This window comes from Gadus chalcogrammus, chromosome 5 (assembly GCF_026213295.1).
Source record: "Gadus chalcogrammus isolate NIFS_2021 chromosome 5, NIFS_Gcha_1.0, whole genome shotgun sequence".
Taxonomy (NCBI): Eukaryota; Metazoa; Chordata; class Actinopteri; order Gadiformes; family Gadidae; genus Gadus; species Gadus chalcogrammus.
Window position 1 is genome coordinate 18,882,572 of NC_079416.1, and position 20,823 is coordinate 18,903,394.

At 51.4% G+C, this 20,823-nt stretch overlaps 2 protein-coding genes across 2 annotated transcripts in view; both read left to right on the plus strand.

The window, feature by feature from the left end:
• The window catches only part of rbm25a (RNA binding motif protein 25a), a 19,044-nt gene extending 5,752 nt beyond the window's left edge, over positions 1 to 13,292 (plus strand). Inside the window, exons 8-18 of the mRNA XM_056591190.1 lie at positions 61 to 144; positions 3,485 to 3,771; positions 5,063 to 5,174; positions 5,972 to 6,061; positions 6,534 to 6,607; positions 7,034 to 7,184; positions 8,889 to 9,456; positions 10,821 to 11,125; positions 11,930 to 12,028; positions 12,367 to 12,414; positions 12,775 to 13,292. Coding sequence (XP_056447165.1) covers positions 61 to 144; positions 3,485 to 3,771; positions 5,063 to 5,174; positions 5,972 to 6,061; positions 6,534 to 6,607; positions 7,034 to 7,184; positions 8,889 to 9,456; positions 10,821 to 11,125; positions 11,930 to 12,028; positions 12,367 to 12,414; positions 12,775 to 12,867 — 1,911 coding nt within the window. The 3' untranslated portion in view covers positions 12,868 to 13,292. The remainder of the gene's footprint in view (positions 1 to 60; positions 145 to 3,484; positions 3,772 to 5,062; positions 5,175 to 5,971; positions 6,062 to 6,533; positions 6,608 to 7,033; positions 7,185 to 8,888; positions 9,457 to 10,820; positions 11,126 to 11,929; positions 12,029 to 12,366; positions 12,415 to 12,774) is intronic.
• A 175-nt stretch (positions 13,293 to 13,467) lies between these two features.
• Positions 13,468 to 18,632, plus strand: slc39a9 (solute carrier family 39 member 9). Its single transcript, XM_056591192.1, has 7 exons — positions 13,468 to 14,026; positions 14,261 to 14,369; positions 14,947 to 15,174; positions 15,821 to 15,889; positions 16,357 to 16,442; positions 17,130 to 17,264; positions 17,768 to 18,632. The coding sequence occupies exons 1-7, from the start codon at positions 13,931 to 13,933 to the stop codon at positions 18,014 to 18,016; spliced, it is 972 nt and encodes a 323-aa protein (XP_056447167.1). The 5' UTR covers positions 13,468 to 13,930; the 3' UTR covers positions 18,017 to 18,632.
• Positions 18,633 to 20,823: the final 2,191 nt, after the last annotated feature.

The window sequence follows — 20,823 nt, forward strand, 5'->3', positions numbered from 1 at the left end:
TGTAGACGTCCAGTGTCGTGGTCCCCTTAACGTCATGACGACGGTGTCTCCTCTCGGCAGGAGGACATCAACGCCATGGAGATGGAGGACGACAAGAGAGACCTGATCTCCAGGGAGATCAGTAAATTCCGCGACACGCACAAGGTAACGCATCTGAACTGCTCCAAGCACTCGCCCCTACCACCCCCCCTGCACAACACTGTAGCCCCAGCACCACCCCCCCCCCCCCCCTGTGTGATAGCCCAACACTCTTAACGATGCTAGTACCCACCTCCTGGAGCAGGCGTAGATTTAGAACATGCAGGCCCTGTTCAAAACATGGGCCACGTCACACCACTGAATATATATATATACGAATTGATGCTTATCCCAAAATGTTATTTTAGTATTGTTTAATTAACGTTGAATCGTTTTCAAAATCTTCAATGGCAAAGGCCAATGTTCAACATATTCGTTGAGATTATTATCATCGTTATTTTCATTAATATTATTATTATTATCAGTTTAGCATTAGCATCTGAGCCTAGCCAGTAGCTAGATGTGTCACACTAAGTGCATGGGCATCATGTCAAAATTCCCTTTTTTAAAGCTAATCTATTGATTAAACCCCGCCAATATGGTAGAGTTCATTTGGTGACTAAAGCAAGATGAATCTCAGAGCTTTGCTGGAGAAAGTTCGGAGGATAGGATGTAAGTATGAGCTTTCCATTCTTCCTTACACATCCGGGGCGCTCCCTACTCGAGGGCCTGCAGAGGGCCCGTCGGGTCCCCCGGTCTCCCCCAGTCTCCCCGAAAGCTACCGGTCCTTTGTTGACCCCCCCCTCCCCTCGATCATATGATGACGTCTCAATGGCTATCGATATCATCTGAAGAAACGTAGCTCTTCCACTCAAAAAAAAGCAAACGGGGGACAGTCAGTAATTCTGACGTGACGGAGCCCAGACAACCTCTGCAGGCCCCCCGACGGTGAACACACACACACACACACACACACACACACACACACACACACACACACACACACACACACAGGGAGTAGCGTGAGCAGGGCTAACCTATGTAGCAGGGAGCGCCCCTCCACAGCACTCTGACGTCCTGAAGACTCTCCCAGGTAAGACCCCTCCTACTCCCTACTCTCTCTCTCTCTCCTCTCATCCCTGTCCTGTCCTTTCTCCTGTCCAACCTAGGACTCCCCTGTTGGTTCTAGCTAGGTAGGAAGTGAAGGAAGTGTCAGTTGGAAGAGTCCTGGTCACATGATGGCACTGTTCCAGATCTAACTGATGTTGGAAATGACAGTTGGTCATCCATTTTGGCAAGAGACGAGTTTGGTGCAGTTCAGAGATCAAATGATGTGCAGTGTCATCGTTGGATTTTCATTTGAAGGTACCGATTGAGAAACTGCATTTGACGCTGTACTTTGTAAAAATATCTTTGTAAAAAAAGATTGACAATTCGATTTATAGTTTGTTTTTATTCGTCTGTCTGTTGGAGCAGGTAATGTGAATTTGAAGATACGGATGTTGCTCTCAGTCTGTAAAAAGGCTTGTTGGCAACTTATTTCAGTTGGTGAGAAACTACAGAGCAGTGGAGCTAACCTGGAATAGTGAGACGATTTAATTATTCTGGAACTAGAAGTAGTACCCTTCTCCTTGCCCTTCCCCTCACTCTCTCTCTCTCTCTCTCTTTCACTCTCACTCTCCCTTTCCCTATTGATCTCTCTCTTTCACTGTCCCTCTCCCTCTTTATATCTCTCCCTATCTCTCGCTCTCTTCCGTTTTTCTTCTTGGTTCCTGAGGTCCCTGTAGACACCAGAAGACACCGTGTGGGTAAGACTGTTTCAACCATTCCTACAGTGTTCTGTTGATCCTGACAGCTGTGTGCTTCACACCGTGTTGATGTAGATGACCCCTGTGTTGACCTGCTTTCCTCCCAGACCTAGCCGCTGCTAGGACGGGATGTTTGAGAGCTTCTGACCCAGCACCTGTGAGTTCACGTCCTCAACTGCACTCTAGACAGGATATCCCGACTCTGAGCCTTCCTATCGGTTTAGAACCAACCCACATAAACAGGCCCAAGTCACAAGACGGCAGTGTATTGGTTTTGTTATCCAAAAAGCAAATATGTTTTTTTCCGAGAGTACATAACTGGTAGTTTGACACACAATTTTTGAAACAATCATCACATTTTGTGAATCATAATCACCATAATCCTGCAAACAGTTATTTTAGAGCCCCAAAGGCGATTCCCACACAAACTATTTTAAACAGAGCAGACGAGGCAGACCGGATCCTGGATCAGTCACACTACTCCCACAATGCCATGCTGCAGGGCTCAGGCAGGCTTCCTGGCAGCGTGCTTTCAGGAAGCACTCAGGGCCTGATGATGTAAATGACATTAGCAGGGCCCAGTGCCACACTAAGCCCGCCCGTCCGACCGTCCGCTTGGCAGGAGCTATAGGTAAGCCCTGTTCTGACACCTCTTTACATCATGTTAACACCGTCTGAACACCGTCACCCGCAGCACCCCCCCCCCCTGGCTCTGAAGGCCACCGTATGCATACAATGTCCCCCACGTTAGACCACGTAGGCCCCAGTTGATGTCTGGACCAATCAGGACGTCCCTGACCTGGTGTCCAGTCTGTGTACGGAGTGCACATCGATCTGGGAGGCTCAATCAATGTATATTTAACCCGCTTTCTATTGGTCAGGAGGCTTATTACATCACAGGCTGGTGTGTGTGTGTGTGTGTGTGTGTCTGTGTGTGTCAGTGTGTGTGTGTGTGTGTCGAATTGTTGAGTGCTTTGCTGGAACGGTGACAAAATATTTAATCTTTACAGGTTAGAGAGTTCGCTAAATCCACAACATAGTTAAACCACCATGACGGGTCAACTGACGTTTTTAGCTGGTTTTAACCACTGGTCCGTCCTTCATCCAATCACGTCAGCCAGGTTCCAAACCAGTAGAGACTGGTCGAGTACAGACCAAGTTAGTGAGGTGACGGGTCACATGACCGAGCCATGCACGTGACTCAAAATTGCAGTGTACTGTACCGTGAACCACCTCTGTAGTTTGTGGACCACAAGCTCACGCTGGGGTCCCCCGCGGCCCACCGCTCAGAGAGGAACCCCACTCTGGCCTGCCCGGAGGCCATGCTCACGGGGTGGCGCCCCCTGCTGGCTGGCTGCCCACCTGCAGCCCGTGACCCCCATCAGTATGTGACCGTGGCCGTCCCAGAGGCCTCCTGTTGTTGTTTCTTCTCTTCATTCTCCTTCTGTCATTCTGTCATGTCTCACTGAAAAGCGTCGATTAAGTTTTCACGCAGTTCTACTACTGCTGCTGCTGGTGTTGATGCTAGCTTCTGATTGGTTGTTCATGTTGGGGGAGTCCTGCTCTGTGTTTTTTTTTTCTTTAACGGCGAGACCAATCGCCCCCCCCCTTGTTTTGTCTCTCCCTTCCCCCCCCTCCTGTCGGACGGCTCTCTGTAGAAACTGGAGGAGGAGAAGGGCAAGAAGGAGAAGGAGCGCCTGGAGCTGGAGAAGGAGAGGAGGGAGCGCGACAAGGAGCGCGAGAGGGAGAGGGAGCGGCGGGACCGGGAGAAGGAGAAGGAGAGGGAGCGCGAGAGAGACAAGGAGCGCGAGAGAGACCGCGACAGAGAGCGGGACCGGGACCGGGAGCGCGAGCGGGAGCGAGAGCGAGAGAGGACCAAGGAGAGGGAGAGAGAGCGGGAGCGAGAGCGGAGCCGGGACGCCAGCGAAGACCGCAGCAGGTCTAGGTACGGGTCAAAGGTCACGTGGCAAACTGTGCTCTGCCAAAGACGAGATGTGTCTGTGTTGATTAGGGCTGAACGATTAATTGAATACAAACCGACATCGCGTTGTAATTGAACGCGATATGCAAATCGCAAAGGCTGAAATTAAACATACCGAAACCTTTCTTTTTTGGTGGGGATGTTTTACATTTTTGGGATTTGTTACTGACTGGAGATCAGCAAGATTTGTGTTTATTTTTATGTTGCATTTCAATAGTTAAATAAAGATGTTCAAATATAAATTCATGCATCAATGCATCTCAACACGGAAAGAGCCGTTTATATGTTGACCGCTTCCAATGTTGTGTTGGTCATACTACATAATGATTTATTGCTTGTTTAGTGAATAATACAGAACATAAGGAACTTTCAAAAGAAAAATCGCATAGTAATTCGTTATCGCAATATTGGTCGAATTACTCGCAGTTACTTTATTTCCCCAAATCGTTTCAGCCCTAGTCCGGATGGACAGACATTTGAACACGCGTCCTTTGCAACCCCCTCGTGATGTTTTTATAACATCATGCCTCTAAACCCTCTTTTATCTGTTATATTTTAAACCCTTCCTCGTGGACCGCCCTTGTTATAATCCGCTTTTTACTTCATTGTGTTCTGCCACTTTATTAAATTTTTGTATAGAGCGCCTCACCCTAGTTTTATTCCCCCTTTTATCTTTCTGTATTCTACTTTAGCGTTAGTGTTATATTCTTTCTTTCTTTATTTCATTTGAGATCATCTCCCAACCTTTTTTACCCGCAAGCCTTCTGTTATAACTTTTAATGTAGCCCCACCCAAATTGAAAACCCCTTTTTTTTTATTCTATATATTAATATTTATCTATATTATAATTATTTAACCTTTTCGAGACGTTAGTCTCCAGATGAGAAGCTCTATACAAAGTCAATGTATTATCATTCTCATTAGGAAGCGCAGGTTTATGAGTTGATATACTGCACAGCAGTACTGACACCAACCTGTAGTCTTTGAGGGTTTATATACTGCAGTACTGACACTAGCCTGTAGTCTTTGAGGGTTTATATACTGCAGTACTGACACTAGCCTGTAGTCTTTGAGGGTTTATATACTGCAGTACTGACACTAGCCTGTAGTCTTTGAGGGTTTATATACTGCAGTACTGACACTAGCCTGTAGTCTTTGAGGGTTTATATCCTGCAGTACTGACACTAGCCTGTAGTCTTTGAGGGTTTATATCCTGCAGTACTGACACTAGCCTGTGTGTCTCCCTGCCTTCCAGAGAGAGGACCAGGGAGGACAAGAAGAGGGAGCGGGAGGAGGACGAGGAGGACGTGTACGAGCGCCGGCGGCTGGAGAGGAGGCTCCGGGACAAGGAGGCGGCCTACCAGGAGGTGGGTGGTCCTACAGGAGACGGTCTCTTCTGCTGATCTGGATCAGGATCCAGACCAGGATCAGGTCTTTGGCCGAGCCCGCTTCACGCATGAAAGGCGTTGGACTCTGGTTTTCAGGGCACTCACCAAGTTCAGACGTGGAATATGAATTAAAAGATTAAAAGCAAACGGGTGGTCATATAATATTGGCATTAAGAAATATGCAATTGATAACAAAGGCAGAGAGAAAAAAAGTGTGGCAGGTGTGTTTGGCCCCCGGGGTGAAAGTTACTGGGTTCGATTCCCAATGTCCACAGCCGAACCTGTAGACATCCTTAAACAACCTCCACCTTACCCCGACCTGGTTGAAATGCTCCCTGATTGGTTGAGATGCCCACTGGTGGTTCTGAAATGCTCCCTGATTGGTTGAGATGCCTCCTGGTGGTTCTGAAATGCTCCCTGATTGGTTGAGATGCCCCCTGGTGGTTCTGAAATGCTCCCTGATTGGTTGAGATGCCCCCTGGTGGTTCTAAAATGCTCCCTGAATTGGGTTGAAGATGCCACCCTGGTGGTTGCCTGAAAATGCTCCCTGATTGGTTGTAAAGGCCCCCTGGTGGTTGTCTAAAATGCTCCCTGATTGGTTGAGATGCCCCTGGTGGTTCTGAAAGGCTCCCTGATTGGTTAGGATATTGCCCCTGGTGGTTCTAAAATGCTCCCTGATTGGTTGAGATGCCCCCTGGTGGTTCTAAAATGCTCCCTGATTGGTTGCGATGCCCCCTGGTGGTTCTGAAATGCTCCCTGTTTGGTTGCCTCCCCAGCGGCTGAAGAACTGGGAGATCCGGGAGAGGAAGAAGGCCCGGGACTACAGCAAGGAGACGGAACGCGACGAGGAGCGACGCAAGGAGACGGTGAGCACTCGCCCGTCTGAAAATCTGCCTCTTCTGACATCACAAGTGGGTGTGTCCACCTAGCTGTATGACGGATAGATGGGCCACGTTTGCTACAATCCACTTGGTTAGCTGGTAGACTGATCTATCCACCACCCATCTATGTGGACACGCCCACTTGTGATGTCAGAAGAGGCAGATTTTCAGAACAGCTTGTAACGGCTCATCACACTCACACCAGGTGGTTTAGAAAACGGTTTAATACTACTAAGGGGATCAGCAGAAGCGTAACGTCTACTGAAAGGTTCCGGGTTTAATCCCCAAATGCCCATGAGCAAGACGCACAAATCTGCTCACAAAGGACTTCAGCCATTACCTGTTACTCTGGATGACACGTCGGTGGAGTGCCTCGTTAGTTAGAGCGTTGCATGAAGAAGCGGCCGTATTTTTTTATGACGTTTAAAATCATTATTTTTTTGTTTTTAATTTCCAGACCAAAGAGGCCAAGAGACTAAAAGAGTTTCTGGAGGACTACGACGACGACCGGGACGACCCCAAGTACTACAGGTGAGGCCCCGCCTTCCCTTAATGTCAGTGCTTTACCTGAAGCCTTACCCTTCCCTTAGTGTCAGTGCTTTACCTGAAGCCTTACCCTTCCCTTAGTGTCAGTGCTTTACCTGAAGCCTTACCCTTCCCTTAGTGTCAGTGCTTTACCTGAAGCCTTACCCTTCCCTTAGTGTCAGTGCTTTACCTGAAGCCTTACCCTTCCCTTAGTGTCAGTTGTATATCTGAAGCCTTACGCTTCCCTTAGTGTAAGTTGTCTACCTGAAGCCTTACCCTTTCCTTAGTGTCAGTTGTATATCTGAAGCCTTACCCTTCCCTTAGTGTCAGTTGTCTACCTGAAGCCTTACCCTAACCCTTAGCCGTCCCTCATCCTCCCTGCTCCATCGCCCCCTGACGACGTTTTTGTTGGTTGTCATGGCGCCCCCCCAGGGGCAGCGCTCTGCAGAAACGTCTTCGCGACCGGGAAAAGGAGGCGGAGCTGGACGAGCGGGACCGCAAGCGGGAGAAGGAGGAGCACGAGGAGATCCGGCAGCGGCTCCTGGCCGAGGGGCACCCGGACCCCGACGCCGAGCTGCAGAGGGTGAGTCCTGCTGCCTCGGGAGCTCCGCAGGTGGAGCAGGTGGAGCGGGTGGATGGTTCGATCCCTGGCTCCTGCTGGGCGAAAGAGGTGAGGGTTTCTGGGTGTAAAGGTCTGACACATTCTGGGATTTATCCCAAGATCCAGTGGGACGAGGTAGACGCCCTGTTGTATCCCTGTGTGGCTGTTTTAAAGGTGCCATATTGTACCACCAGGTGTGAGTGGGATTAGCCGTCAACAAGACGTTTTGAAAATCAGTCTCTTCTGACATCCCAAGTGGGCGTGTCCATCTAGATTTGTGCTGGATTGATCAGTCTACCAATCTGCCCAGTGCACTGGAGCAAATGTTGCTCATCTGTCCAGCACACAACTAGGTGGACACTGGACACAGCTTGTAACTGCTAATCAAAATCACACCTGGTGGTATAATATGTCACCTTTTTAAGGACTGAAATTGAATGTGAATGATGAGACCCTATAATGTTGTATCAGAGCGAACTGATCACTTATTGTCAGTTGACTGTATCAGTGAATCAATCCGTGTTGAGGTGGAGGTCCTCAGTGTTGAAGGGTCTGGGTGGAGGTCCTCAGTGTTGAAGGGTCTGGGTGGAGGTCCTCAGTGTTAAAGGGTCTGGGTGGAGGTCCTCAGTGTTGAAGGCTCTGGGTGGAGGTCCTCAGTGTTGAAGGCTCTGGGTGGAGGTCCTCAGTGTTGAAGGGTCTGGGTGGAGGTCCTCAGTGTTGAAGGGTCTGGGTGGAGGTCCTCAGTGTTAAAGGGTCTGGGTGGAGGTCCTCAGTGTTAAAGGGTCTGGGTGGAGGTCCTCAGTGTTGAAGGGTCTGGGTGGAGGTCCTCAGTGTTAAAGGGTCTGGGTGGAGGTCCTCGTGTTAAAGGGTCTGGGTGGAGGTCCTCAGTGTTGAAGGGTCTGGGTGGAGGTCCTCGGTGTTGAAGGGTCTGGGGTGGAGGTCCTCTGTTAAAGGGTCTGGGTGGAGGTCCTCAGTGTTAAAGGGTCTGGGTGGAGGTCCTCAGTGTTGAAGGGTCTGGGTGGAGGTCCTCAGTGTTGAAGGGTCTGGGTGGAGGTCCTCAGTGTTGAAGGGTCTGGGTGGAGGTCCTCAGTGTTGAAGGGTCTGGGTGGAGGTCCTCAGTGTTGAAGGGTCTGGGTGGAGGTCCTCAGTGTTGAAGGGTCTGGGTGGAGGTCCTCAGTGTTAAAGGGTCTAGGTGGAGGTCCTCAGTGTTGAAGGGTCTGGGTGGAGGTCCTATGTTGAAGGGTCTGGGTGGAGGTCCTCAGTGTTGAAGGGTCTGGGTGGAGGTCCTATGTTGAAGGGTCTGGATGGAGGTCCTCAGTGTTAAAGGGTCTGGGTGGAGGTCCTCAGTGTTAAAGGGTCTGGGTGGAGGTCCTCAGTGTTAAAGGGTCTGGGTGGAGGTCCTATGTTGAAGGGTCTGGGTGGAGGTCCTCAGTGTTAAAGGGTCTGGATGGAGGTCCTCAGTGTTGAAGGGTCTGGATGGAGGTCCTCAGTGTTGAAGGGTCTGGGTGGAGGTCCTATGTTGAAGGGTCTGGGTGGAGGTCCTCAGTGTTGAAGGGTCTGGGTGGAGGTCCTATGTTGAAGGGTCTGGATGGAGGTCCTATGTTGAAGGGTCTGGGTGGAGGTCCTATGTTGAAGGGTCTGGATGGAGGTCCTATGTTAACGCGTCTGGGCGGTGGTGGTCCTCAGATGGAGGAGGAGGCTGAGCGACGGAGGCAGCCCCCCCTGAAGCTGGAGCCCGAGGAGGAGCCCCCCCCCCAGGAGAAGAGCCACAAGGAGCGGGACCGCAACCACGACCGAGACCGCAACCACGACCGGGACCGGGACCGGGACCGGACGGAGCGGCGGGGCTCGTCGAAGCCCGCGGATCCAGCCCCCCGCGGGCCCACTCCACCGGCCCACTCGGAGGAGGAGGAGGTGGAGGTGAGGGGTCTCGAGGAGGAAGAGGAGGAGGAGGAGGAGGGGGTGGAGGAGGCGGCGGAGCAGCTTCAGCAGCAGGAGGAGGAGGAGGAGGAGGAAGAGGAGCTGTACCAGTACCAGGATGGCGAGGACTCGCAGGACGGCAAGCCGGGCTTGAAGCCCACGCTGCGGCCCGTGACCTCCGCCCCCTCGGTGTCGTCGGGCAGCGACGGCGCCGCCACGCCCAACACGCCCGGCAACGAGTCCCCGTGCGGCATCATCATCCCCGGGGAGAACTCCCCGGAGACCCAGCCCACCGAGGAGCTGAGGCCCAAGATCGGCCTCAGCCTCAAGCTGGGTGAGCAGAGGCAGCTGGGGGAGGACAGAACCACCTGGATGTAGCGCCATGTAGCCGATGTTATGTAGCGCAATGTAGCCACCGTTCTGTAGCACGATACTATGTAGCACAATGTTATGTAGCACGATGCTACCACTGTGATGTAGCACAATGTAGCCACCGTTAAGAAGCACAATAGCTACCGCTATGTAGCACGATGCTACCGCCGTAATGTAGCAGGATGTTACCGCAGTGATATAGCAAGATGCTACCACTGTTATATAGCATAATGTAGCCACCGCTATGCAGCACGATGCTACCCTCGTGATGTAGCACGATGCTACCGCAGTGATGTAGCACAATGTAGCTACCGCTATGTAGCACGATGCTACCTCCGTTATGTAGCAGGATGTTACCGCAGTGATCTAGCAAGATGCTACCACTGTTATATAGCACAATGTAGCCACCGCTGTGTAGCACGATGCTACCCTTGTGAAGTAGCTTGATGTTATGTAGCACAATTTTACCGCCATAACTTACACCGCAATATGAAGTTACTGTTCTCTAACAAAACCCCCAAATATGAAGATTATCTATCGTATAGTAGTACTTTATCCTGCCTTTTCAGATAGTTTTATTTGTATTTTTAAGCCAGGCCCTGAGAAACACTTTGTGGTCGTTAATTAGCTTGCTGCCAAGTCTCTTCTGTTTACATGAGGATGATTAACATCCCCGCCTCGTCTAAATGTCAAATTCTAACCCTGCTTAAGAGAGCGCCCTGCAGAGCCCTCCTCTCCGCCGCTGTTTACCGCTCACCATTATCTCTGGCTCGTCGCTGAGTGGTGAACAGAGACGAGACCGCTGTGGGTCACACCAGACCCGCGGTTCTCCCACGCCGCAGTGTTGTAAAACACCTCGCTAAAGGCGCCATGAGACCATTCGACAGCGTCTGCTCTCCTTCTCCGCCTCCTCGCCACGCTGTAGTGAATAACATTCAGGTTTTTTCTCTAACGTAACAGATGTCCTTTCGTTTAAGACTTTGTAACAGCCTTTCTTTTACCACTATTTCCACTTTATTCCAACCCGAGTCGACTCCGATCTCTACGGAACAAACAAATGTTCCGACCCCTAAAGGGGCGTCCAAACAACGTTCCGAACATCGGAACATTCTCGCGTTCCGAACATCGGAATGTCCGTGCAGAATATTTTTCACTGCTGGGAGCGTCTAAAAACCGCTAGAAAAGCGCGGCGCACTGCGTACCCTAAGGAAACAAGGGGCTTACCGACGCCGTCTCCCTAGCTACGAGCCTCTGGGTGATCTCCCCCTTTAACCTCTCCTCTCCCTCCCTCCTCCTCCTCCCCCTCTCTCTCCTCTTCCTCCCCAGGCGCCACCAGCAGCCCCAGCCAGCCCAACGCGGTGAAGCGGAAGAAGCTGGCCACGGTGGACAGCGTGTTCAACAAGTTTGACGAGGAGGAGGCGGAGGACGTGCCCCGCAAGCGGAAGCTGGTGCCGCTGGACTACGGCGACGACGACAAGAGCCTGGGCCTGGACGGCGCCGAGATGCCCAGCGCCAAGGGCAACGCCAACATGGAGGAGAAGCGCAAGCACATCAAGAGCCTGATCGAGAAGATCCCCACCGCACGGCCCGAGCTCTTCACCTACCCCCTGGACTGGTCCATGGTGGACTCGGTGAGCACGCGGGCCGCTCCACTCAAGCACTCGACCTAAGCACTCGACTTAAGTTCTACTTAAGCACACTTAAGTCAAGCACTCCGTCGAAGATTGGAGCGCTCGACTTAAGTTCTACTTAAGCACTCTTAAGTCGTGCACTGCCTCATCAAAGTGTCTAGTTAAGCACTTTTAAGTTCTACTTAGGCACTCTTAAGTCGAGCACTACCTTACCGAAGAGTCGACTTAAGCACTCTTAAATCAAGCGCTCCCACAAGAGTGCTTACGGTGTAAGCCTTGAGAGGGCTTACACCGTGGGAGTGCTTAGACCGTGGGAGTGCTTAGACCTTGAGAGTGCTTAGACCTTGAGGGTGCTTAGACCTTGAGGGTGCTTAGACCTTGAGGGTGCTTAGACCTTGAGAGTGCTTAGACCTTGAGAGTGCTTAGACCGTGAGAGTGCTTAGACCGTGAGAGTGCTTAGACCGTGAGAGTGCTTAGACCGTGAGAGTGCTTTGACCTTGAGAGTGCTTTGACCTTGAGAGTGCTTTGACCTTGAGAGTGCTTTGACCTTGAGAGTGCTTAGACCGTGAGAGTGCTTAGACCGTGGGAGTGCTTAGACCGTGGGAGTGCTTAGACCGTGGGAGTGCTTAGACCGTGAGAGTGCTTAGACCGTGAGAGTGCTTAGACCGTGAGAGTGCTTAGACCGTGAGAGTGCTTAGACCGTGAGAGTGCTTAGACCGTGAGAGTGGTAGGTGACGTGTCAGGGAAGTGTTGAGTCACTGTCGGGGTGTTGAGACTGACTGTAGGGCGTTGTGGTACCCCTAGACCCTGATGGACCGCCGCATCAGACCGTGGATCAACAAGAAGATCATCGAGTACATCGGGGAGGAAGAGGCCACGCTCGTGGACTTTGTGTGCTCTAAGGTCGGTGGGGGGCTGAACTGAGGCATTATATACTGGGACACATTGTGAGATTGATGGATGGGAGTGTGTTGATACTGCAGGGAAACCCCACTGCCAGGCAGTGGCTGAGCGATTAACGTTTAAATTATTATATTATTAATTATAAATTCCCCATGTTGAAATGAACTACAATTTTGCAATACCGAATTACAAATGTGTCTTAATTTAGTGTACGTAGTTGTACTACATGGTTCAATTATATACTCCTACATCAAATATCAAGCGTAAATTTGTACATAACAAAGGATGTCCGCAAATGTCGCTGTAATGTGTTGATAATCTGTGCGTTTGTCTCCAAGGTGATGGCTCACAGCACGCCCCAGGGAATACTGGACGACGTTGCCATGGTGAGTAGAACCGACTGTGACGCTGACGTCACCACGGTTACCAACCCTCGGCTCAAGTCCCTGCTGACTGTGGATTGGTTGGAAGTTGATGTACATTGTAGGAGGCCATTACGAACCCTTCGATAATCATCGAGTTGTTTAGCAGAGGCTTTCCTCCTGAATTATTCATAGTGGATTCCTCTAAGAGCCTTCTTAATTGCCCTTTACCCTAGCAAGATGCTCTTTATGCAGAGTACTCGCATCGACATCATCATCGTTAATGTTGTTAATCCCATGAGTTAATGTCTGTCGTGACTCATTAATTCATAATTTGTTCCTGGATGTTATGCGTGCTGACCCCCTGACCTTCCTTTCCCGCAGGTTCTCGACGAAGAGGCGGAGGTCTTCATCGTCAAAATGTGGCGTCTGTTGATTTACGAAACGGAAGCCAAAAAGATCGGACTGGTGAAGTGAAGTCTTTCCTCTGGTGTCTCTTGATTCCTCCTCGGCTGCCTACAAGCCTGTAAACCAGGCTGCCGGGCCTCCACATCCTCCTCCTCCACCTCCCGCTCCATCAGCCAAGGAGCCCTCGCTGGCTGTGCGAGTGTTTAGCAGAAAGCTGCGCTTGACCTCGGAGAGGCGGGACCGAGCTCCGAGCGAAGTGCATGATCCCGAGTTTGGTTCGTTGGAGCCTGGTCAAGGCAACACCAGAAATGTATTTTATCGTTCTTCGGAGCATTGGACACCACGTTTTATGCTTTTAATTTACTGTCGTCATGTCAAGGCACTACTCTGTTGTGTGAACTAATAAACATCCCCTTTTTAAGAAAATGCTTTCATTTATGTAAATCGTGTTGTCGTAACGTTTTAAATATTCATAAACACATTAACGGTTGATAAACAGAACGATTTTTTTACGTGTCCCAAATGATGCTATTTACTGTATTATCCTTTGAACCTTTAAAAGCATGTAATATCGTACTTCATGTTCCAAGCCACGCGGGGACGTGCGCGGATACGTGGCATGTTTGACGCTGTCCGCGGGATCGCGCCCAAGGTAAGGAGGAAGCGTCACCCGGAAGTACTGTGTATAGCACCAAACAACCGAGCAGCTGTCTACTTGTCTGCAGCTGGTTTTTATTTTATTATTCTACATCAAATCCCGATCGGCTCTCAGTGCTGAAATGCAACGGGACCTCGGGATCTCCGGTCGCACGTAAAGCCCGCGATGCCAGCAGACGAAACGGTGTGTTTATAACGTGTTGGAGTGCTAGCTACTTAGCCCAGCGTTGCTATCCAGGCCACAGGCAAACATCATTTCATTTGCGTTCACGTAGATGCTATGGTAGCCAGGAAGGACGCTTAAACGGGAATTCCTTGTTTAATGAGAGCCAGATCGTTGACTTTAGCTACAAAAACAACGTTGGTGGCATGTTATGCACAAATATCCACTGCAAGTGAAAGTGAACTAAAAGTTAAGGCTGGTAGCTTGTAGCGTTGGTGAAGAGCTTGGGAGCCCTGCGAGAAGTGTGCAGCGATGGACGACTTCATCTCGATCAGCCTGCTGTCCCTGGCCATGTTGGTGGGCTGTTATGTCGCCGGGACAATTCCTCTAGCGGTCAACTTTTCAGAGGTAATTTTCATCCACCACTGCATAATGTTTCACTTTATTGACCACACTACCAATAGGACCAAGTTAAGAAACACCAGTATGCTCAAGTTGTAGTTGGCATCTAGTGAACCTTTGGTCGATGGACCCCAAACGATTTTGCTTTCAAAAAGTAGTGATCTCTGTGTCGTACTGTGTTGATGTTATTGATTAACTCGCCTTGTGATTCAACTGCAACTTTGCACTCTGTGTTTACAGGAGAAGCTGAAGCTGGTGACGGTGCTCGGCGCGGGCTTGTTGTGTGGGACCGCGCTCGCCGTCATCATCCCTGAAGGCGTGCACGCTCTTTACGAAGAAATTCTAGAAGGTATAAAACATCTCTCATTGCCTGTGTTTCCAGTTTTTCTGGAGAACCCTCTTGCTATGTCTGCCATTTGACCTCCTTTTTCAAATGTGACAATGGGTTTGTCTCATTCAATATAGGTCGTGAAAGATTTATGGGGTGTAGTCAGATTCCAGGATATAAAATATCCTAACTTAACAATGACTTCACCCTCCTGCCTGCCTTAAAGTTATTCCCAAAGTTCTGCCTGGTTAGTCTCAAAAGTTTATACTTTATCCATTGCCACCTGTCGGTCCATGTTATGTGCCACTTTTGACATCACAAGTGGATGTGTCCACCTAGATGTATGATGAATAGATTAGCAACGTTTGCTACAGTCCACTGGATAGGCTGGTAGACTGATCCATCCAGCACAGATCTTGGTGGACACGCCAACTTGTGATGTCAGAAGAGGCAGATTTTCAAAACGGCTTGTAACGGCTCATCACACTCACACCTGGTGGTACAATATGACACCTCTAAGGACGCGGTCCCTTCAGCCCTCAGATGAACATGCTATGCACACGTGTTTATGATGTGTCTGTGTGCGTGTTCTGTGCAGGTGCCCACCACGAGGCGGGCCAGGTCGGGGCGGTGGAAGGGCTGGACACCAAGGGGGCGTCAGACGTGGTTCTGGTGTCGGGCGGCGAGCATGGCCACGGCCACGGCCACGCCCGCGGCCCCGACTCGCTGCACGCCTACATCGGCGTGTCGCTGGTGCTGGGCTTCGTCTTCATGCTGCTGGTGGACCAGATCGGCAGCTCCCACATGCACAGCAGCGACGCCCAGGGTCAGCCACCGCCTCCTCTTCCTCCTCTTCCTCTTCCTCTCCTTCCTCGTCCTCTTCTTCCTCCTCTCCCTTCTCTACTTCCTCTCCTTCCTCTCCTTCCTCTCTCTCCTCGTCATCCTCTTCCTCTCCTTTCTTTTCTTCCTCGTCATCCTCTTCCTCTCCTTTCTCTTCTTCCTCTCCTTCCTCTCCCTTCTTGTCCTCCTCTTCTTCCTCTGCCTCCTCTCCTTCCACTCCCTCTTCTTCTTCCTCTTCCTCCTCTTCTTCCTCTGTCTCCTCTTCTTCCTCTCCCTCCTTGTCCTCCTCTCCTTCCTCTCCCTCTTCACCCTCCTCGTCCTCTTCTTCCTCTCCCTCCTTGTCCTCCTCTTCTTCCTCCTCTTCTCCCTCCTCGTCCTCCTCCCCCTCCCTCCTCTCCTTCCTCTCCCTCCTCTCCTTCCTCTCCTCCCTCTCCCTCCTCGTCCTCCCTCCCCCCTCCTCTCCCTCCTCTCCCTCCTCTCCCTCCTCCCCCTCCTCTCCCTCCTCTCCCTCTGCTGTTAGCGTTACTCCTCCTGAACCCCCGGCCGCTCATTCAGATGCAGGACCTTTTGGTCTGCTAGAACAGGACTGTGATGTGGACCTTGACTCCATGAGTTCTTGTGCTCCCGTTTAGACCCTGAGGCCGCCCGCATCGCGTCCTCCAAGATCACCACCACCCTGGGCCTGGTGGTGCACGCCGCAGGTAAGACATTCACGCTCCCTGACCAAGGATTAGCTGCATCAGTGCCCCCGGGCAAGTTCACCAATAATAATTCAATCGGCTACCGTCTGGTATGCTGTGTTGGCCAAAGCATTCGCGTCATCACACTTAACGAACAAAACGGTTGACTCTAACTTCATCCATCATTATGTGTGCGGTCGATCACTCACTTTTTCTAAATTTTAAAAATCGGTAAGTCGTGGTGACCGTGGACTCGCAGGCGCCACCTCGTGGTAACAATGGATATTACCGGTTTGAATCAGTGTTTGACTTCTTGTCAATCCTGTTGCACCAGTCACTGGCCCAACCCTATTTGTGCAGTGCTCGTTGCTCGTTTGTTTGTTGAGTCAATGACTGGGCGACGGCAGAAGGTCCATCCCTGGTGGATCTACTGCCTCTATACGAGTGGAGCCTCCTCATTAACCCTGTCCTCCCCGCTCCTCCATCAGCTGACGGAGTCGCCCTAGGGGCAGCAGCATCCACCTCCCAGACCAGCGTCCAGCTCATCGTGTTCGTGGCCATCATGTTGCACAAGGTAGCTTTGCCCCCCCCACACACACACACACTCTGCTGTCATATCAGCATCCCTCGCTCAGCACAAGCTAGCAAGGACCTGCTAGGGCCTAAAAAAAAAAATAGTTTGGTTCCGGTTTCCGACCGATCCTGTCAATTTATGTGCGACCCAAATTATTTTATGGGCTTTAAAAAAAAAAAAAAAAAAAAACTATAATTACGTTTTGGTACAGCACCTCTTCATTCTATACGAGGATGAGCGAATTTTCTCGTTTTTAAATGAAAACAACCTACCCATCATTCGCTGCCGCTGGAAAAATTTAAATAAAATAAATTCGCTACCTACCCATGACCTCAACTGACAAGTTTAGGTCGGTTGAGGTTTTTTAGGCCTAGCAAGCTTGGACCAGCTAGCCAGCCAGGACCGGCTAGCAGGACGGTCCCGTCTCGCTAGCTGTTTGTGAAGCTCATATTTCCTTATTATTTTTCAGTCTATGGTCCAACCTTCAGTTTAGTAAACGTTGTGGTTTATGAATCAGTATCTGAAATGAAGAAGTTGACACCTTTCCTCCTCCAGGTTCTTTGCCTTAATTCAATGAATCAGAAAAATTGAATAAAGTGACACTTTTTGAACGGATACGGAACCATTATGTGGATGAATTAAAATGATAAGAATGCAGGCCACTGATTGGCTCCCGCTGTCCCCCAGGCCCCGGCGGCGTTCGGTCTGGTCTCCTTCCTGATGCACGCCGGTCTGGAGAGGAACCGGATCCGGAAGCACCTCCTGGTCTTCGCCCTCGCCGCGCCCGTCCTCGCCATGCTCACCTTCCTGGGCCTCAGCCAGGTAGGAGCACCCCACCTGGACCTGGTCCTGGTTCAGCCCCCTAGACCTGGTCCTGGTACAAACCCCTAGACTTGGTCCTGGTTCACCCCTAGACCTGTTCCTGGTTCACCCCCCTAGACCTGGTCCTGGTTCAAACCCCTAGACCTGGTCCTGGTTCACCCCTAGACCTGTTCCTGGTTCACCCCCCTAGACCTGGTCCTGGTTCAGCCCCCTAGACCTGGTCCTGGTTCAGCCCCCTAGACCTGGTCCTGGTTCACCCCCCTAGACCTGGTCCTGGTTCACCCCTAGACCTGGTCCTGGTTCACCCCCCTAGACCTGGTCCTGGTTCACCCCCCTAGACCTGGTCCCTCCTAGAAGACGGAATGTTACTCCTACCCTCAGACCCCCCCCCCCCCCCCCCGCTGAAAATGTAGCGTTTTATAGGAAGTGAGCTAAGGAGGAACATCCTGTTGTCGTCTAACCCCCCCCCCTGTCTCCCTTCTCTCCCCCGTCTCCCCCCACAGAGCAGCAAGGAGGCGCTCTCGGACGTCAACGCCACGGGCGTGGCCATGCTGTTCTCCGCCGGGACCTTCCTGTACGTGGCCACCGTCCACGTCCTGCCCGAGGTGGGCGGGACCGGGCACAGCCACGCCCCCTCCCCCGCCGCCGGGGGCAACGGGGGGGGCGGGAAGGGACTGAGCAAGGTGGAGGTGGGGGCGCTGGTGCTGGGCTGCCTCATCCCACTCGTCCTGTCGGTGGGACACCACCACTAAGGGCAGGACCCCCCCCCTCCCCCCCTCTCCCCAAGACCACCAGACCGATCGGACCCAAAGGACTCTCTGGAGCACTTGTGGCTCCTCCCCCCCCCCACCCCCTTCTTACTCCTCAGACCCTCCCCCCTTTTTGCGTTCTCCTCTCCTGTCGATAGACTTGTTGGTTCAAGCCGGCCCCGGGGGTCGTGTGGGACACCTGGTGGCCCGGAGGGGAACTGCGACGGATTACTGCACCGTCCGCCGTAGCGTGACGTCGTGACGATGTCACGCGTCCGGTCTCCACGGTCGCCGCCCCGCACAGGTGGCCTGCGGTCGCTGCTAGTCTCCAAGGCCGCACGTCGTCCATCTCTGAGTCCGTCTGAAATCTAGATTTGTTTCTCGTCTTCTTCCGGTCGGTCGGTCAGTCCGTGCCATGTGACCGTTCTGTTTCCGCGGGGAACGATGCCTTTGTCGTTCTTCTCCGGTTCGCCCGCGACCGTCCCAGCGGAGGTCGTCCCGGATATGGAGGTGCAGCTCCGTGACAACAGAGGTGTCTGTAGCGGGGCGGTTATGGGACAAGCAGCTGTAAATGTTTTCTATGGGTTGTACAGACCGGGGTTGGAACTAATATCCTATGTGGGGGGGGGGGCTTAGGGGGGTTAGTTGTAGGCTTAATCGAATGTGTAAGTGCCATAGTATCTGTAGGAAATCTCTTTGAGACGGTTCTCTTCGGGCAGACACCTTTTTAGTTGCGGGTCAAAGGTGATTTATGTTGGATATCTCTTTTGAACCAATCAAGTCGCTTGTTTTGTCCGATGATCCCTCCCCACCCACCCCACCCCCATTGGTGGACGGACCACATGTCCTCCTCTACTTGGGTCCCATGTTGGGAAGAAACGTCTCGTTTTCGGCGCGGGTCTGTCTGCAGGCCGACCTGCGGATGATATTACTGAGTGAGGGGGAGGGGGGGGGTCTGTTGTTTACGTACCTCGCTTCACTGGTCCCGCCTGTGTACTCCAACGGAAGTAGCCAAACACGTCTTCATCTCCCCATGGTGAACTTGATGCGCTGGTTCCAACGGTAGCGTTACGGGACACACTTAACGGATTCGACTATCAGGATCCCTATAACCAAACCCATGGAAGACATCGGTCGCTGGTGACGTCATCATCACCACCGACCGACACTCTTACGTCACTGACCCACTGTGTCATCATGCACGTCACACAGTGTCGACAGACAGACAGACAGAGACACACGCACACAGAGACACCAACACACACACACACACAAGATGGGGATACGGGCCTGATTTACCTTAGAGGCCATCCTGGTTCTAGCTGGGTGCGTGCGTTCACCCTGCTAGCGGCCAGGTGATTGGGGCCAACTACGGCCATGTTTGTACGTTGTACATGTATGTAAACTGTATAGAATGGGTCTTATGTTTTCCGCATCTGCTGTCCTGCTTTCCGTACCAGACCAGTTGGGGAAATACCTGGGCTCACCTTAGTTTATTTAGTTGTTATCACAGCGAGGGACTTGTGAGTGCGCAGGAGGGAAAAGGGTCTTTGATAACGAGGAGGACACGAGACACTCCTCTTAAAAAGGGTTTTAAGTGTAACTTGATGTTAGATGATATTCCTTTTTTTGGAAATAACCGTTTTTCAGGAACCTGGTTTGACGCATGCAGATTCTCTTGCTGCATGGTTCTCTTTTCTTTACAATAACTTTATTTACAACTACTCAGTGACGTATTGAAGACGGACTTTGGGAAGGACAAAATGGCTGCCCGTGACGGCAGCAGCGGCAGACGATTGGCCCCTTTCTTTAGGCCAATCAGGGACAGACGATGTTCTTCACAGGCCAATCAGTCGGCATCATCATGTAAACAAAACAACAACGTCGTCTTCGACTAATCAAATGACTTTTTCCCCAGCCGTGGTCAGAATGTACCGGGGGTCTCTGTATGGGCGGTCCTAGAGATAGGGGTTAATGTCATAGAAACAGACCTAGTGGTGCATTGTCGGTCGGTCGGTTGTGGGGGTTCTGGGGAGAGCTCCGTCGCTGGATGATGTCACACGAGGGGGGGGGGGGGATTGTCTTCTCTGTCATTCCTTTATGAATTCTGCCTTATTTCCATTTTCCTTCTGATTGTGAGAAAGTTGTAAAGCAACGTGTTTTATGACTATTAAAGCTTTTTTTGTTTTACATTGTTTTTCTTTTGTGGAATGTGTTTTTTTTTTTTATTCACCCAGAAAGTATTCAACCGTTGTATTCAAGTAGAAGGGTTTTGGAAGAGGCTTATGTTTTAATGCTTTGTTATGGGATACCGTTAATACTTTGTGGGGGGGGCAGAGTCTGATTATGATAAGGCTGTTTCATAATGTCAGAGAATGTGTACCATGACAGCTCTTGGTCGGAGCTCTGAACGCACCACATGTCAACAGCTCTCCAGCGTATGGCTCAATGTAAATAACCGATCATTCCCGACGTTCCAGCTGTTTTCCCGCTCCTGGAGAGCGGGCGACGTGCATTAAGTACCCTCCAATCCCTCGGCCGCAGTTCCACTTATCGCCATGACGACACGTGTTGTCCATCGTTAAGCTGACTGCAATCCAGAGGTTATCTGATTTTGCCTAGAGAGAGAGAGAGAGAGAGAGGGAGGGGGGGAGAGAGAGATGGTTGAGACTGCTGTGGCGTGTGGGCCTGGAATGGGTAGAACTCTCCTCCTGGAGGAGCTGGGACCTGGGGGAGGGAGAGAGGGAGACGGAGGCTTCACCTGCCAAGCGCTGGATCCAGTGGACGAGGCCGGTGGGGGGGGGGGGGGG

Coding starts and splice junctions, on each gene's coding strand:
- slc39a9 (XM_056591192.1), top strand. CDS start 13,931: ATGGACGACTTCATCTCGATCAGCCTGCTGTCCCTGGCCATGTTGGTG. Junction 14,027..14,260: donor TAGCGGTCAACTTTTCAGAG/GTAATTTTCATC, acceptor CTGTGTTTACAG/GAGAAGCTGAAGCTGGTGAC. Junction 16,443..17,129: donor TGGCCATCATGTTGCACAAG/GTAGCTTTGCCC, acceptor GCTGTCCCCCAG/GCCCCGGCGGCGTTCGGTCT.